We start from the raw sequence: 17,666 nt of genomic DNA on the forward strand, positions 1-17,666 counted from the left end.
AACCCTCCTTTTACAGAGCACGGCCCATATATTGTCTAAATAAAGAAGATGCCCTTTACTTTTCAGCTTTATTGCATAGGCTGCTTAATCGTGCAAGTAAGGTTTCAACCACGCTTTTTTTTATTAGCCGTGTGCGGAGAGCAAACACATAAAAGAAAAATATAAGAAAGATTTCAATGTCACTTGCAAATAAACTGGATGTCATTTTTACTGAACTTACGTCACGGAAAGCATTTTTTGTACATGATGCACAACCTATTTATGGTAACATCGTTGCCATAAACAAACTCTCAATACATAAGTTTCTTGCTATACAAACTTAAATTATAATGATGTTTGCTGTGGTTCATTTAATAGAAAACTACCGAAGATGCTAATCCGGATGCGAATAAAAAGCTACCTGAAATATTTTTATACTTTTATCCTTGGTTCGTAGCAATCACAAAGTCCACTGAAATAAGCATCCTATGTTCAAATTCATCATTGTCGCCGAAAGAATAAACACATCACATCACAAGTATAAACACATCACATCACATTTAAAAAGTTTCTTTTAGTTACCTTTGTATAGGATGTGCTGTATGGTTGATCTCATGAACCTCTTGCAGTTTCGATCGTTCACGAAAAATAACTCACGCAATAACAAATTGATAAGTATGATGAAATCTCTGGAACATCTATGTTTTCAAGATTCATTATATGTTGTTGTTGTGTTGTTGTTGTTTGTGTAAATCATTCTGCAAGAAATAGTAGTACGAATGTATAGATTAGTTTTATTTCGTTAAAATAGTGGAATTGTATTTTTATACGAATGAAATCTAATTTATAAAAAAACAATACTAAATATGCTACCTTCAAGTAATTATCAAGTTTTGCAGTTTTATTTCTGAATTTCTTATCCATTTATTAATTATACTCATGTCTGTATGCATGTGTTAAACACAACTGCAACAAGTGCTTTTACCAACAAATTAGTGCGCATGCGCGAAAAATCCCGATTGTAACAATAACAAGCAACTGCTCCTGGGTAGAAATCAACGGGGTTTTCCGGGGTTTACACACGGGCTGGACAGAATGTAACCACATCGTTAAGAACTTTATTTTTGCCAATATCTCAAGTTATTAAAATACGCTTGCAAAAATCTTTAGTGCATAAAGGACAGTTTTTCTTGCAGTTTGTGCCGAAGTCTAAGGATTTTACAATAAATTCTTGAATACGTCTGAAATCAGTGATATAGTTCACGTTCCGTGAAGCATAACCGTTTAGTACAATCGAATTTTAAACAAGAACACAGGCTTATTTAATACAGTAATTCTGCTGTAATACACATTTCCATAAGCAGCATAAAAATCTATCTTTTAAACGTACGAAGAATTAAAGCATGACTAGTCAAAATTGAATATATATTAATATGTATTTATTCAATACAATGTATAACTTCATTTGCATGTTCAACATACGGTTTGAATGTTTCTGTAAAGCTGTGTTATAATAGGTTGATTTATGTGTTAGGTGTTTAAATATGAATATGCCAAAAGCGCGTTTCGATGTTTAAAATAAACAGGATAATGTTAATAAGAATAACGCGAGCGGCCATTTTACAGTTGTGAGAACATTATATGTGTATGTTCTGAGAGAATTGGGCTTAATGCATGTGCGTAAAGTTTTGTCCCAGATTAGCAGATGTGCAATCCGCACATTGTCCCAAATTAGCCTGTGCAGTCCGCACAGGCTAATCAGGGACGACACATTCCGCTTTTATGGTATTGTTCGTTTAAATGAAGTCTCTTCTTACCGAAAATCTTGTTTATGCGGAAAGTGTCGTCCCTGATTAGCCCGTGAGGACCGCACATGAATTATGCCAAGTTTTCTCAGAACGCGACTCATATATGAAATTCCTTTAAAGATTCGATTTTAAGTATTCCTATTGTGTGATGCTTCAGTATTTACTGTGCGCAATGCACAGCTCACTCTGGCACGGCACATTAAGCCCGGTTATCTAAGACCGACTCGGCGAGGCTCGGCACTTTAAGCCCGGTTATCTTAGACCGACTCGGCGAGGCACGGCACTTTAAGCCCGGTTATCTAAGACCGACTCGGCGAGGCACGGCACTTTAAGCCCGGTTATCTAAGACCGACTCGGCGAGGGTCATTGTTTTATGAGGGCACTTTAAGCCCGGTTATCTAAGACCGACTCGGCGAGGCTCATTGTTTTATGAGGGCACTTTAAGCCCGGTTATCTAAGACCGACTCGGCGAGGCACGGCACTTTAAGCCCGGTTATCTAAGACCGACTCGGCGAGGCACGGCACTTTAAGCCCGGTTATCTAAGACCGACTCGGCGAGGGTCATTGTTTTATGAGGGCACTTTAAGCCCGGTTATCTAAGACCGACTCGGCGAGGCATGGCACTTTAAGCCCGGTTATCTAAGACCGACTCGGCGAGGCACAGCACTTTAAGCCCGGTTATCTAAGACCGAATCGGCAAGGCACGGCACTTTAAGCCCGGTTATCTAAGACCGACTCGGCGAGGCTCATTGTTTTATGAGGGCACTTTAAGCCCGGTTATCAAAGACCGACTCGGCGAGGCACGGCACTTTAAGCCCGGTTATCTAAGACCGACTCGGCGAGGCACGGCACTTTTAGCCCGGTTATCTAAGACCGACTCGGCGAGGCACGGCACTTTAAGCCCGGTTATCTAAGACCGACTCGGCGAGGCTCATTGTTTTATGAGGGCACTTTAAGCCAGGTTATCTAAGACCGACTCGGCGAGGCACGGTACTTAAAGCCCGGTTATCTAAGACCGACTCGGCGAGGCTCATTGTTTTATGAGGGCACTTTAAGCCCGGTTATCTAAGACCGACTCGGCGAGGCTCATGCTTTTTATGAGTAGTACTCTTTGCGTTTAATTAGTTATTTTGTTAGTGGTTCAGTAAAGGAAAAATGTTGCTTAAAGCAATAAATTATAAATCTGAGATTATACATAGAGTTTACTACAACCTTTTAAGAACATCATTCTTTCAAGAACAAGTGAGCCATAGTAAAAATCATGTTTAAGCAAACATTCATAGCTTTTTATGCCTCTAGTAATAATATTATGAAGTAAGATATCACGACAGTTGCTGTTGGTTAAAAAAGGAAAGCTTTGAAAAATCGTTAACATTTGTCAGCATGTTTGCATTATAATGTAGAAATGCATTATACATACCATAGTTGTTTGAAGGCCTCATTGAAAATAAGATTGCCATTGTTAAACTGTTTGCATGACTTTGTATCAATGCGTTGTCTTAATGAGTTACCTTCGGAAAATAAAGAGATTATTATTATTATTATTATTTTGTCAGAGAACCCTTATACAAACACATTTTGTGTTGGATTATTGTCCACACTATGATTGTATGTGTCAACATACATGCAAATTTGTGTAAATCATTCATTACTTTCCTTCAAACTAGTCACATCTTGTTTGTATTTTGCTTCTCAAACTTGTTTAATTAAGTCATATATACACCCAGAATATAATTTACAGGATTTCTTCATTACACATTTATGGTAAAATCAAATCTTTCTAGAGCATTTTATCAAACATATGCCTAAAGCAACGATATGCTGCATGCTATGAAAATCACCACATACGTTTAAATATGTCATCAAAGCCTATTTTTACGCAAAATCGTGCAACCTACATCGCCCATTATGACACATAACTGAAACAAAATTGCCAGTATTTGCTTAATCTTGATTTGTGGAGATGTTCTGATGTAAGCTATCACAACGTTAATGTACGGAATACCGTTAGTGCAATCGTGAAGACACATTAAATCCAGAGGGCGACAATGCGATAGTGCGAAAGTTTGATGGCGACAATGCGATAGTACGATGGCGACAATGCGATAGTACGATGGCGACAATACGACAACGCGATAGTACGATGGTGACAATGCGATAGTACGATTACAACAGTGCGACAATACGATGGCGACAGTGCGATAGTACGATTGCGACAATGCGATAATACGATGACGACAGTGCGACAATACGATGGCGACAGTGCGAAAGTGCGATGGCGACAATGCGATAGTGCGATAATACGATGACGACAGTGCGACAATAAGATGGCGACAATGTGATAGTACGATGGCGACAATGCGACATTGCGATAATGCGATGGCGACAGTGCGACAATACGATGGCGACAATGCGATAGTACGATGGCGACAATGCGATGATACGATGACGACAGTACGATATGACTATCGCATTGCCGCCATCGTTATATCGCGTTGTCGCATTGTCGCCATCGTGCTATCGCATCGACCCCGTCTGGATTTTAATGTGTAATAACGATGGCCCTAACGGTATTCCGTATCAATGCCAGCATACTCGGCGAGCCACCGGACCAATCGTTTGGTCTAATTTATGCCACAAATCGCCCTCTGATCCAGAGTGCAACCGTACGCTACACTGATATAAACAAGTTTGTCAGTCAAGAGAGTGGGAAAGAGATAAGCGATGCTGCGATTCCTTGTGTGTTTACTCGTGTTGGTAAAAGGTACGTTGAATGTCTAATTTAAAAAAAAAACACCGACACTGATAACCTAAGTATGTTATTGCGTGTATAAATGTATGTTATCATTAACCTTCTTATAAAAAGTAACAAAAGAACTGCGATTTCATTCTGATATTAATTTGAAAAAAAAACACACCTTCATTCGTTTGTTGATTTCGTTTTTTTTTTTACTTCCTTCGGTGCATGGCTTCGATCGATGTCACGGCGAGTCATTTACTGCAAATGACGTCTTTAGTAACGTCGCAAAGGCTGCAAAGTATCGTGAGCTTTAAGTTAAAGAAGACATATTTTATTCGATGGCTAGATTAAAATGCATTAAGCAATACCAACACATGGATCGGTAGTTTTAAATTGGATGATACTTGCGTTGAAGGTACATGTAAGTTTAAAAAAGACGCGTGCCGACGTCTTATTTATCCTATATGAATGTAAACACAATTGATGCATAGATGACGTTTTATATGACGTCACATTAATTTACAGGCGTTCACAGTGGTCGTCTTCAGGTGCAGGGGAGTAACCTTGTCAAAGATGGTCAACGCGTGTTCTTGTCAGGCACGAACCTTGCATGGGTGAACTACGCCCAGGATTTCGGACACAATCACTACAGTGGTGTACGAAGCAAAATGGAGCAAATCCTTAACGAACTGCACGCGTCTGGTGGAAACTCCATTCGTAGGTTTATAAAACGCTTTTAACTGTAGAATCGTAGTTGAAAACCTTGACATGCAAATGAAATCAATGACTGACGTATAAATTGTATAATAACGTTGATAGAGCTACTCTCAAATCACATTGATGTCAAAGGAAACGTTGATCTTACTACTTCTAAAATCATAGTCTTTCAGAGACATTTAACGTGTTGATCGACAAAATTAAAAAAAAGAGTTTCATATTTGCAAATTTATTGTTCCAGTTTTGTTTTTTTGCAAGTAACCAGTAATACTGAACATTTTCCATGCTCTAAAATATCTATTAAATGCAACTTTTTACGATTTAAAAACCTGCAACGTATAAAGCGTTACAAACGCCCTACGATTGTATAATTTGGAAAGTTCTGTTGCTGTTGTTATATTTTGTGACAGTCCAAGGATTGCTTTTATAATGTATAAAATACATCAGAAACCTTGTCGGCAAGGATGACAGAGTGGTAAAATCGCTAAACTTTTACTCCAAGGGTAAATGGTTCAAACCCAAGTGTGGATAACTTTTTTCTGTTTTTATTTTTTTTATACTCGAACTCTTAAATTCCGATGTTTGCATTGATCAATTTAAAGAATAAGATGACATAATTCAAAACATGCCAAAATCTGTCAAAATGCATGCCCCTTTAATAATGCATTATGTCTTAAAACGTATCGCTTCTGACAAAGCTTTGATTTTGATTATACATACTTTTGTATCTTCTTATATTACAACGATTGACTGTTAAAGGAATCTGGCTGCATATAGAGGGTCAGACAACACCCGAGTGGACCAATGATGGTCACGTGTCTGGAATGGACGCCACCCTCGTCAGCGACTTGCGCAGTTTTCTCCAATCTGCGCAACGTCTCAACATCCTCGTGTTTATCGTCCTCTGGAATGGAGCAAAAAACGAACAGTATCACTACAGGTGGGATAACAAGTTATCATCAGGCGTGTAAAGTCCCCATAGGGAGTTCGATACATGAGAAATATCAGTTCTTGGTACCAATGACAAAATCATGATTATCATAAATAAAAGTTGATCGTACCAGGGACATCAAGGTCCTACCACGACACCATACCCATTTAACAGTTGGACGTTTATTTAGACTACAGCAGAGTGCGACATATCCATTAAACAATTCACAGTTTTTTTACTACAGCAGATTACATCATGCCCTTTCAAAAGTGCGACATCGAATACTACGCCATATCCTTTCCACGATTTGACGTTTATTGAGACTACAGCAGATTTAAACAATCCCATTTAATAATTAGTCTTTAATTTACAATACTGCATAATAAACCATATCGATTCAACAGTTCGAACGTTATTTTGACTACAAAAGACGATATCATATCGATACGGCAATTGTTTATTGAAACTACAGCAGACTACAACAAGCATATTCAACAAGTCGACGTTATTTGTACACCACATCAAACGAGACCATATAAATTCGGAAATTTCGACTTTTATTTAGACTACACCAGACGACACCATATCAATTCGTTATTAGGTTATAGCACACAACACTAGATACTGCCCATTGAACCATGCGACATTTGGTTAAGCTGCAGCAGACGAAATCATATTCATTCAATAATACTACCGGTACGTTTGTTTAGGCTTCAGACGATTACAGACCATCAATTCCACTGTTCGACGCTCAGTATAAAGACTACAGCAGACGACATCATGTTCATTTAACAATTCGGCATTTATTTATACTACAGCTACATTTACATAGAGATGACATTTACTCCTTTTTAAAAGTACACTCCTCATTTTTTTATCGCGTGCCCACGAGAAACTAACTCGAGGGAACGGCTTGCGAACACGTGGAAACAAGTTAACTTTGTCGTGGGAAATACTACGTCGAAGGAACGAAATAGAAAAAAAGAGGAGTACAAAACTAAATAAGAGAGGAGTGCTATGCAAAAAGAGCGGTGCAGTTACCAAAAAGTAGGGGTGCATTAAACACAATAGGAGAGAAACTAAGCTATCTCGAGAAAACAACTAAGCTAAATCGTTCCCACGAGTTTTTCAGCCAATGAAATTGTTTGTTATATACATTAAAGTAACATTACTACTCAAAATCAACCAAAATTTCGTACAATATTTCGTAAAATAAAGCTAAACAATTAAAAATCATTGTTCCTTATGGCCATTGTCAAAATTTCAACGCCAGCTGTGGTCTGGTAAAATAGATGTTTGTGGATACAAAATGCTCGTTTTTATTATTGTTTTAACATGGTACCATTTTAGTGTTCGTGTGTCGTATCAATAGATATATTCGCAGGAAATTAACATGAAATTTATTGTGGTTCCAAAAAAATAAAAACGAGCATTTTGTATCTACAAAAATCTATGAAATCATACCACATATAGCGTTGAAATTGTGGCTATTGCTATGAGGAACACTGATTGTTTAGGTGTTTACTTTATTTTACGATATACTTTACGTAATTTTCGTTGATTTTGAACGTTATAGAGACTTTAAATTAAACACATGCTCATCATTCAACACTCCTTTATTTACTGCACCGCTCACGTTTTCATCGCACTCCTATTTTATTTAGTTTTGCACTTCTCTTTATTCTATCTCGTTCCCACGAGTAAGTAAGTTGTTCCCTTGCGTAAGTATGTCGTGGAAACAAGTTGAAAAAAAAGATCAGTGAAATTACCTCATCTTTTGTTTTATGAACCTTTTCTTTGTTCACTGCATTACACATTTATTTAGTTTTGCACTCTTTTTACTATCTCGTTCCCGCAACTTAGTAAGTCGTTCCAACGACATAGTTAACTCGTTCTAACGAGTTAATAATTCGTTCCCTCGAGTTAGTATATCGTGTGAACGAGATAGAAAAAGGAGTAGTGCATTAAAAAACAGAGGTGTGTATGGCACCTCTATGCCACCGTATGCAGCAAATTACAACATGGTCATTCAACAATTATACTTTTATTAATACTACAGCAATCGAACTCATGTTCGTTCAATAACTCGATGTTTATTTAGACTGCTGATGCGGACATCATTTAGATTGCAAAAGACGACACAATTTCCGTTTTATAATGCGGCGATTATTTAGACTGCAGTTATGTTGTTCTGTAAAGGGGTAGGTTACTAAAAGAACACTTCGTTGAGAAACCCCCAAAATCACATGTTAATGCAGTTGTTAGAATCAGTGTCGTTACTTTGCGTGATTTGTTTTTGCTATGCAGGTTAAATGGCCTGATTGTGGATACCAACAAACTCCAGAGCTACATAGACAAGTGCCTCCAGCCAATGGTCCATGCCCTTAAAAACGAGCCCGCCCTTGGTGGCTGGGAGATCATAAACGAACCGGAAGGGGAAATGATACCCGGTCACCATGACAGCAACCCTTGTCGCGACACCAGTGCGCTGGAAGGATCTGGTATGGGATGGGAGGGCAGGTTGTATACGGCAGACCAAATACAAAGGTATAGTTTTTATGACAATTTTTTTTTATACTTTTATCAGTGTCTATAGAGAGTCAATCTCCACGCAGAGTTGTCGTTCCATGCTCTCTGCCATCGCAAGAAAATCCAACCAAATTGGGTAGGATTTTATTTTTGTATGCCCCCGCATTGAAAGATCGGGGGCATATTGTTTTGGGCCTGTCTGTCTGTCATTCATTCATTCATTATGTGTGTCCCAAAACTTGAACATTGGTTAAAGTTTTGCAATAACTTTTGCATTATTGAAGATAGCAACTTGATATTTGGAACGCATGCGTATCTCATGGATCTGCACATTTTGAGAATACCACATATGGATGCGTCTCAAAAAAATTTGCCACGCGACTTATATTTTCGCGATACTATTTATGACCTTGAACAAATCAAAAACACTTCGACATATGCTAAATCACATGTAAATACATACCTCAGGAAAAATTGTATCAATGACATCATTATTGTGTAGCGAATCGCACTTAATATTCTCGCGTTATTTGTTTTTCTTCGCAACCGTTCCATAATTAAGTCATAACTCAAGAATCTCCCCTGAATATTCATCTTCTGTGGGTATAAGCCGAAGACTGGTTCACTACATATAGTGGCAGTCTTTACCAAACACAATTTACGTCAACATAACCCGTCTTAAATATATTGCCGAATCTCAGATTTCTTTCTAATTTATTTGCTTTGATCTTTTCGATATCTTATTGTTATTATTATCCTGACAAATCACAAACGCTTGTTAAAAAAATATTTATTTTAAACATTATAGTTGGCATCTCTAATCTTCCAGTATTCTCGCGGTATTTCAATAACGACACCCTACTGTTTATTTGTCAGAATTCGTGACGCATTTTCCATTCGCTCTCAGAAAGAAGTTTTAGTTGTGATCACGAGCAATATTCTGGTAAGTTGTCGTTGTTATCCATCAGAAACACATTTATTCACAAAATTTAAAGATATTCAGATAACATTTTAGTCTTTTAGCTTTAATTTTTAACGTATTTACGCCTCGTCTGCTCGCACTTTACCGATATCCCGAAAGGTTACATATCACTATAATAAGTGTAGACATAAAACCACAAAATTAAAATACCGTTGGATTTCCGTACCACAATCTTACGTAAATAATCTTCCAGATTCGAAATAAACAAAAAAAAACAAGACATTTATAAATTGTCTGCATTATTGACCAAATTTTAAGATATTTGTTGGTTTTCCGTTTTTAGAACCTGTTCTGCCAAGGCAAGACACACACAAGCCATTCTATCCATCGAAACTGACAGTTTTGGTTTACATAAATCAACAAAGGAGGGATTCCTGAACTATCAAAATTTCCAAGCTATACACACAGTTATTATCTGTGGTGATCTTTATTGGTTCTGTTGGTTTACTTGGATGGGACATGTGTGAACTTTTATAGAACTTTGAAAAGTCTATATCTGTCTATATATAAACAAAATTCAGCTATGGCATAATAAGATCAGATGTGCAAGCAATGTCAAAGGGTTGTTAAATTAACAATTTGAAGGCAATTATGCTGAAAAATATTCAAGTTCCCATCCATATTTAGTCTGTTTATTTACAAGTGTCTGCCAATAAATGTCAAACTAGTAATACAAAACTTACCACAAGTATGTAAAAGCACTAAGTACCTGTTGTGATCATTTTTAGTAAGATAGTGTAATTCTAAACAGTAGTGTAATTCTTAACAGTAGCAAAATAGCTTGTTTAGTAAATGCATAATGCATTTAATATGATTTCTATTCTATTGTGTAACAAATAAATTGTTTGTTACTTGTTCATCCATGATAAATGTTTTATGACTAGTACAAATCCAGCATTGTTAATTTTGTAAAAGGTAATAAAATAACATCACTTTGTAATTTCATATACGTAAATATTCTTGTACTGTAGGTTGATGACAGTGTTTTAGTATAACTTGTAACTATTACTTTATGTGCAAATAAATGATGTGAAGTGTTTTGTATCTCCACACAATACCACATACTAGTACCTTTTTATATATGTACTGTGTTATGTGTTATTTGAATGTTTAAATAAAAAAAATATGGATGATATAACATGATGCATTCTAATATTTGCATTCAAATTTTGACTATAGAGCTAAGTGTATGCATTGTAAGAATTGGTACAAAATGGCTAGCTTTTTAGTGGCGACAAAATTTAAACTATTCAACAATAGTTTGCGAAAAAAATTAGAAACCTGCAAGATACCTGTATTTATTAAATATTTAAATTGCAAAACAAGTATGTTGTTATGCTGTTACAATCCTGTCAAATTTGTCAATCAAAATTGATTTGACAAATCACATGATTATGTTAAATCAGTGTACTGTATGCTAAATGCAACTGCTTAGGCAAGCTGTTAAGTTGAATTGAGACATTTGATGAAACATACTGTTTCCTGGGTAGAACCAGTACTTAGTGTACTTAGGTAGAACGAGAAATGTACTTCGACGTACAATTTTCACCGACCCTTGAAGGTTAGCCAATCAGAAGACACCTTACGTCTGTTGCTTTTAGAGATATTTGACATTGAACATTATTATTATTATTATTATTATTATTATTATTATTATTATTATTATTATTATTATTTATATCAAATTATGCGACTATCGACCGCTTACTCATAGATATTGTGCGTATTTATTAAACATTATTATTATTATAATTTATGCCAAATTATGCGACTATCGACCGCTAACTCATAGATATTGTGGGTATTTATTGACCTGGCGTGGCGGAGTTAACCTCTGACTTATGCAAATTATGGTTATCACAAAAAGCGACCAACCGGGGAGGTTATTATACATAATTATCCCGTTATCGTTTGGTAACTGTTTGGTTACCGTTGGGAATTTCCTACACAGTTATGCGCTGGACGGTCGTGATACTCTGCCCCGCATGATCAATAAATGTTCACAATATGCTGAATAATTTTTAAAAAGGAAACAATTGAATCTTCTTCAAATTTGTATATAATCTATTTCAATGCATAAAAAACTTGAAACTTCTATGTGTTTTTTTTGCCATTCTGATATTTTTATTCATTTTGTCCTCTATTAAAAAGAGATTTTAAACATTTATTATGAATAAATCTGAAGGAAAAGCGGCTAAAGAGACAAGTGTTTTGATTGGCTGTTCAGAAAATGTGTACATCGAAGTACAAACATGTATGTCGAAGTACAAATTGTACTTCGACGTACAAATATATACATCGAATTGTATTTTATATTTGTATGTCGACGTACAATTATTGTACTTCGACGTACATTTCTCTTTTTACCTTGTAGGTCTTCTTGACTTTCAACCCAAATGGTACGCCATAGTATGTGTTTAGGGTTATCTTAAGAATGCTCCCACTTAAGGGATCAATACAGAGACCTCCCAGTGAATAATCCAGTTAGGAGACACCCCTTCCACTATACCACAGCCACGGAACCAGCTTTTAATTCCTGTGGCTAGAAAAAATAATAATAAAAAAAAAAAGATGCTAGATCTTTAAGCTAAGAACATGTAACTCGTTTTAAGATTGATTTTTTATGCATTACTTAATTATTGCTACAATTATAAATTTTGAACACAATCATGTCCATACATTTATTTAAAATACATGGTTATCAAAAAAACTCAAAAAGCTTTTGCCCGTAAATTAGGTACATGTAGCACCTATAATCATATTAAATTTGTATTGTCATCACAGTTTGATTGAACAAGAAGACAAACGAACAATTATTGTAAAGCTATATATGTGGAATACTGTCACGTTTAAGTGCAATCTCTTGCACGACGGTTATATTACATTCACCTCTGTGATGGGCTGAGAACGGACTATTGTTATGAAAGCGTCTCATTCATGTCATGATAATTCCAAGCGTTCATTATGGAGGTTACAGTATTCTAAAAAATCTGTTGCACGACGGTTACATGACATTCACTGCATTAAAGAAAACCATCTCATACCATAATATCTTATATCAGTCTTAATTCATTATTATAAAAATGATATATTTTTTTATGTTAACAAACTTACATACATACATACATACGTCGAAGCAATGCCAAACGTCACTCAATAAAACTTATGTTCAATTGTTTACATTTGTGAAGTGCGTGGAATGATTCCATCTGCGTAAATGTGCAATTAAGTTGTTCCAAAGAGTTGCATTAAAACTCGCAAGTTTTTGCACGGTGTTTCGTGAATTTAACATTCCTATTTCATAATTTTATGCCATTGATCCTAAAAAATCCAAATCAAATATTCTTTGAATGCGTTTGTTCGGTTTTGCCCAGTTTCTGGGCAATATGGCATGCTGAGCCTTTCGCAGAGGTGTATGTGAGAGCAAGGAACGACAACTCTGCGTGAACATTGGTGTTAGTGTAGTTTACATCCGCAACAGTGTATTTTAACATTTAAACAGGATGCAGAATCAACGGGGTTTCCCGGGTTTTACACACCGGCTGAACAGAATGTAAACACATCGTTAAGCACTTCATTGTTGCAAATATCTCAAGATATTTAAATACATCTGCAAAAATCTTAATTGCAGATAAGACAGTTTTTCTTGCAGTTTGTGTCGATATCTTGTGTCGATAAGATTAAATCTTTGATTGCGTCTGAAATCGTTGACAAAATTTCACGACGCGAGAATCATAACCGTGTGCAATAAATGCAGAAGATACCGAATTTTTGAACAAGAGCACAGGCTTATTAAAAAAAGTAGTTCCGATGTATTTCATATTGCCATAAGCAGCATAAAATATGTCTTTTGCGCACTATTTGAAATTATTACGATTTTTTAAAAGTAATTTGAAATAAAGCACCACTTACTGTCGTGTTTACATCCATTAAAGTTGAAATGGGGAACCCCACAAGATCACGTGATTCTGCACCCTGTAAACGGTTGGGTGGCGCACATTTACATGCCGAAATGTATCTTCAAATGCGCATAAGGGTATTAATTTGAATCTGCTATTGTATTTGATTAACCGCATGTAATTACCATTCCAACAGTGATTTTTTAACCGTTGGTAATAGCAAACCGCAGTTAGCTCTCTTCAAATCGACCGCGCGTGTGACCAATAATAGATTTACTATCTGTGACGTAGTTTCGTTTCCATACGAACACTAGGATGTTAATAACTACAATTGGATTAAATTGTTCAAATAGCGTCTAAGTCAGAAATGTGTACAGTTGGCATTTCGTAAGATGACATTAAAAAAAAATCAACGTAATACCTATAATAAAATTACATCCGTCAATAATTTTAATTAGTTAATATGAATAACACAACTCTTTATAAACATTTGTCAGTATTGAAATCAAAAGGTCATTTGATGTCGCCCGCGTACTATCAACTGTAAATTGACTGCATGTATAACAAAAAATGTTACGGAAAACTTGTTCGTTAAATTGGTTTCACAAAATACTTCTAAATAGGTTCATTAACTGGCAAGCAGACGCGATTCGAAGAGAAGACCCGGGTACCATGGTCACGGTTGGAACGTGGAACCCCAAGCCAAATACGGACAGATTTGGCTTCAAGAACCTGTACAAAGACTCGTGTCTGATTGATGCAGGTGGGAGAAGTCAGGTACTTGTCGTCGTTTATTTTAATTGTACAAATATTAAAAACAGGTACCATAAACACGAGTTACTTACAATAAAACGATCGGTTCTTTAACGTATACAGTTTCTATTAAAGTTCGACTTCATAAAACCGGTCATTGTTTAAATTAATAGAAGTACAATAGTTAAAAATACTTTGAATCACTTTTGTGTTTAATATGTATTCAGCATTTTGCATTTAAATCCTACCTAACACGTTAAATGGTGCATTCCTAATTGTATTATATGCTTTTCAGCTGAATATATAATTATATTGGTAAATGAAAATTCCATTTAAATGGGGAAAAAACGGTTATATGTGTGGCAGTCTGTATCTTTATATACTATTAATTAGTTACCTTAATCTAATAATATCTTCAATGAATGTTTGTATACATTACATCTACGTAAAAGGGACGCAAAAATGACGTTACATGTATGACGTCATATGCGCGTGTTGCATGTATGTTTTCATTCAAGACAGTTATAAAGAACATAATAAAAACAAGAGATTGCCAAGCAATACGGTCCCCTTCCTGTGAAACTCCACCATTGTCAGTATTGTTTTTTATTTATTGCCAAAGCAACCAGAATTCTTAACGTAGGAACAACATGAAGTGACCTGCATACTCTCCATATTGCAATCTGTCCATGTATAAAGTTTCATAAAAAATATGAAGAACTTTTAAAGTTATCGCAGGATACAGAAAATTATGACGGACTGACAGACAGACTGACAGACAGACAGACTGACGCACAAAGCGCAAACCATAGGTCCCCTCCGGTAGGGGACAATAAACCAGTTAAAACGAGCATTTTGTACAAACCATTCACACACGTAAAGTGAAAGTAATACGGCTAATGGATCTATTGAATTATCATGTTGATAACCAAGGCCAGCTTAACGCTAAAACGAATGCTAAAGCGCATGATCCGCGACGAAGCTAAAGATATCATTTGAAGTTAAAGACGGTGCGCAGGCAATATTTGCCTGTAATTGCCACAACAGGGAGCAGAACATGCGATATTGACACATTTTTGTGTATGCCTGTCCTTATTGAGATACCATGTTTTTGATTACAGGGTACATTGACCTTCTATCAGGTGCATACGTACTCCTATCAGGGACATTGGGACGGTTATTCACCATTTCAGGTACTGCGAGCATGAAGATATACTGTTAAACGGACATTTTTATTGATCATAGCTACCCATCTAAGAATGCGCGCATTAGCCTTTTAACGCTGAATTTGACGTCATTTTCGCAATAACTAATATCATTTATTTTATCTTAAAATGTTTTGCGAAAGGCATACATACCAGTGTTAATACCAAGTCATGCGTTTCGCTGTCATAAGTATAAACCAGAATACCCATTTCATTCAGAAACACTACAATGACTACGGATTGGACAAACCCCTGGTCATCGGAGAGTTCCGTGAGTCGGAGGCGGCCGGTTTGAAGATCACTGACCTCTACAACTACGCGTATTACTATGGTTACTCTGGCGCGTGGGGCTGGCATGCCATCGAAAACAACTGGGGAAACATCCGGACTGGTATCGAGTGGTTGAGAGGGAGGAATGACCAGCAGAAAGGCGGTCTCGTTAATTTCCGTGTTTAATGGATAAATAAAGTTGGATAAAAAATAATGTTGTTTTCACTGGTTAAATGTCTAACATCGCATAGTATAATCTAGAAAAGAGCATAATGTTTGTCTTACTTGACGTGTTAATTAAAGCATTCTGATCGTAAATACACTTTATAGCTTCCGTATAATGTGAACACAAGAAGCCCATCCTTTTTCCGTGTGTGTCTTCATGTTTCCCTTCTCAACTGACGTGTGCGAGTCTGCGCAGTGCATGATGGGTAGGAGCTTTTTTCAATATTGAGGACAACACGCCGGGGAAGTGTTTTCAATAAATGTGATGGAGTCCTGTTCTGAGAAAACTGGGCATAATGCATGTGCCTCAAGTGTCGTCCAAGATTAGCCTGTGCAGTTTACTTTATTTTCCACACAGGCTAATCAGGGACGACACTTTCCGCCTAAATTGAATTTTTGCTAAGAAGATACTTCATTTAAACGAAAAATGCCATAAAAGCGGAAAGTGTCGTCCCTGATTAGCCTGTGCGGACTGCCACTTTACGCCACTGGGACGCCACTTTATGCATATGCATTATGCCCAGTTTTCTCAAAACGCGACTCATATTATTAATGTATATTTTTTAATAAAATGTTATAAGTATGAGATTGAAAGAGAAGAAACTCTAAAATGGAAAAACAAACTTAAGTAAAACATATAACTTAGTGTTTGAAAATTTCTCAATATATGGCTTTTGTTATGAAAATGCCAGAATAGAGACCAGACGATCGCGGTGACGTAACACCTGTATGAAAATATGAATATAGCGTCCTTACATTTATAATAACGTGCATATGTGGATAGCCTTATCATACACTTGCAAAATGGCAAATTATTTGGTAATGCAGTGCGTCAGTACAACGGTCGATTTCAAATATATCAATATCGTTCGGGTGAAGGCACGTACTACGTATTCTAAAAGTACCCCGGATTCTCAAAATTGTACTAAAATTCTAAATAATGGCGCTGATAACGCTTACGATAACTGCTTAGTTGCATTTGGAAAAATTGTCTCATAAATAAGAAATATCTGCTATTGGAAAATAATGGCATCATAAATTGATAGCGTCTTATTCGGTCGTGTTTTAACATATATATATGGGTTAACTAATTTAGCATGTTGATTGACACAAATCTTATCAAACAAATATTATGAGATAGTTTCCAAAATAACGGGTATTCTCATATTTACAACTATAGTCGTCGAGAATCCTAGCGTTTATTTAAACACATGCTTGAATCTGAAAAAAATCAGTATGCTATCTATATATGTAATACATATTATAACGAATGATTGAATCTGAACGTTACTTCTTCTTAATATGTCAAATATATATAGAACTAAGAACAAGTATCTTAGAAGGTATTAGTGAACATGGCGAACATAGTACAATTTTCTAGTTTTACTATCCAGTTACTGAAAAAAAACGATGATAATTTAAACAAGAAATATGAAACTTGCACACACACACACACACACACACACACACACACACACACACACACACACGCACGCACGCACGCACGCACGCACGCACGCACGCACGCACGCACGCACGCACGCACGCACGCACGCACGCACGCACGCACGCACGCACGCACGCACGCACGCACGCACGCACGCACGCACGCACGCACGCACGCACGC

The 17,666-nt window shown here is 36.5% G+C and overlaps 1 protein-coding gene across 1 annotated transcript; it reads left to right on the forward strand.

Annotated features, from left to right (window-relative positions):
* The first annotated feature begins 3,817 nt into the window (after positions 1-3,817).
* Positions 3,818-16,027, forward strand: LOC127844395 (mannan endo-1,4-beta-mannosidase-like). Its single transcript, XM_052374533.1, has 7 exons — positions 3,818-4,551; positions 5,053-5,244; positions 6,004-6,184; positions 8,483-8,722; positions 14,209-14,362; positions 15,460-15,531; positions 15,763-16,027. The coding sequence occupies exons 1-7, from the start codon at positions 4,512-4,514 to the stop codon at positions 15,997-15,999; spliced, it is 1,116 nt and encodes a 371-aa protein (XP_052230493.1). The 5' UTR covers positions 3,818-4,511; the 3' UTR covers positions 16,000-16,027.
* The last annotated feature ends 1,639 nt before the right edge of the window (positions 16,028-17,666 follow it).

This window comes from Dreissena polymorpha, chromosome 9, assembly GCF_020536995.1.
Source record: "Dreissena polymorpha isolate Duluth1 chromosome 9, UMN_Dpol_1.0, whole genome shotgun sequence".
NCBI lineage: Eukaryota > Metazoa > Mollusca > Bivalvia > Myida > Dreissenidae > Dreissena > Dreissena polymorpha.

Excerpts from the sequence above, each read along its gene's own strand:
- LOC127844395 (XM_052374533.1), top strand. The coding sequence starts at position 4,512 with ATGCTGCGATTCCTTGTGTGTTTACTCGTGTTGGTAAAAG. Across the intron at positions 6,185-8,482 it reads AACGAACAGTATCACTACAG|GTTAAATGGCCTGATTGTGG; the intron begins GTGGGATAACAA and ends TTTGCTATGCAG. Across the intron at positions 8,723-14,208 it reads ACGGCAGACCAAATACAAAG|GTTCATTAACTGGCAAGCAG; the intron begins GTATAGTTTTTA and ends ACTTCTAAATAG.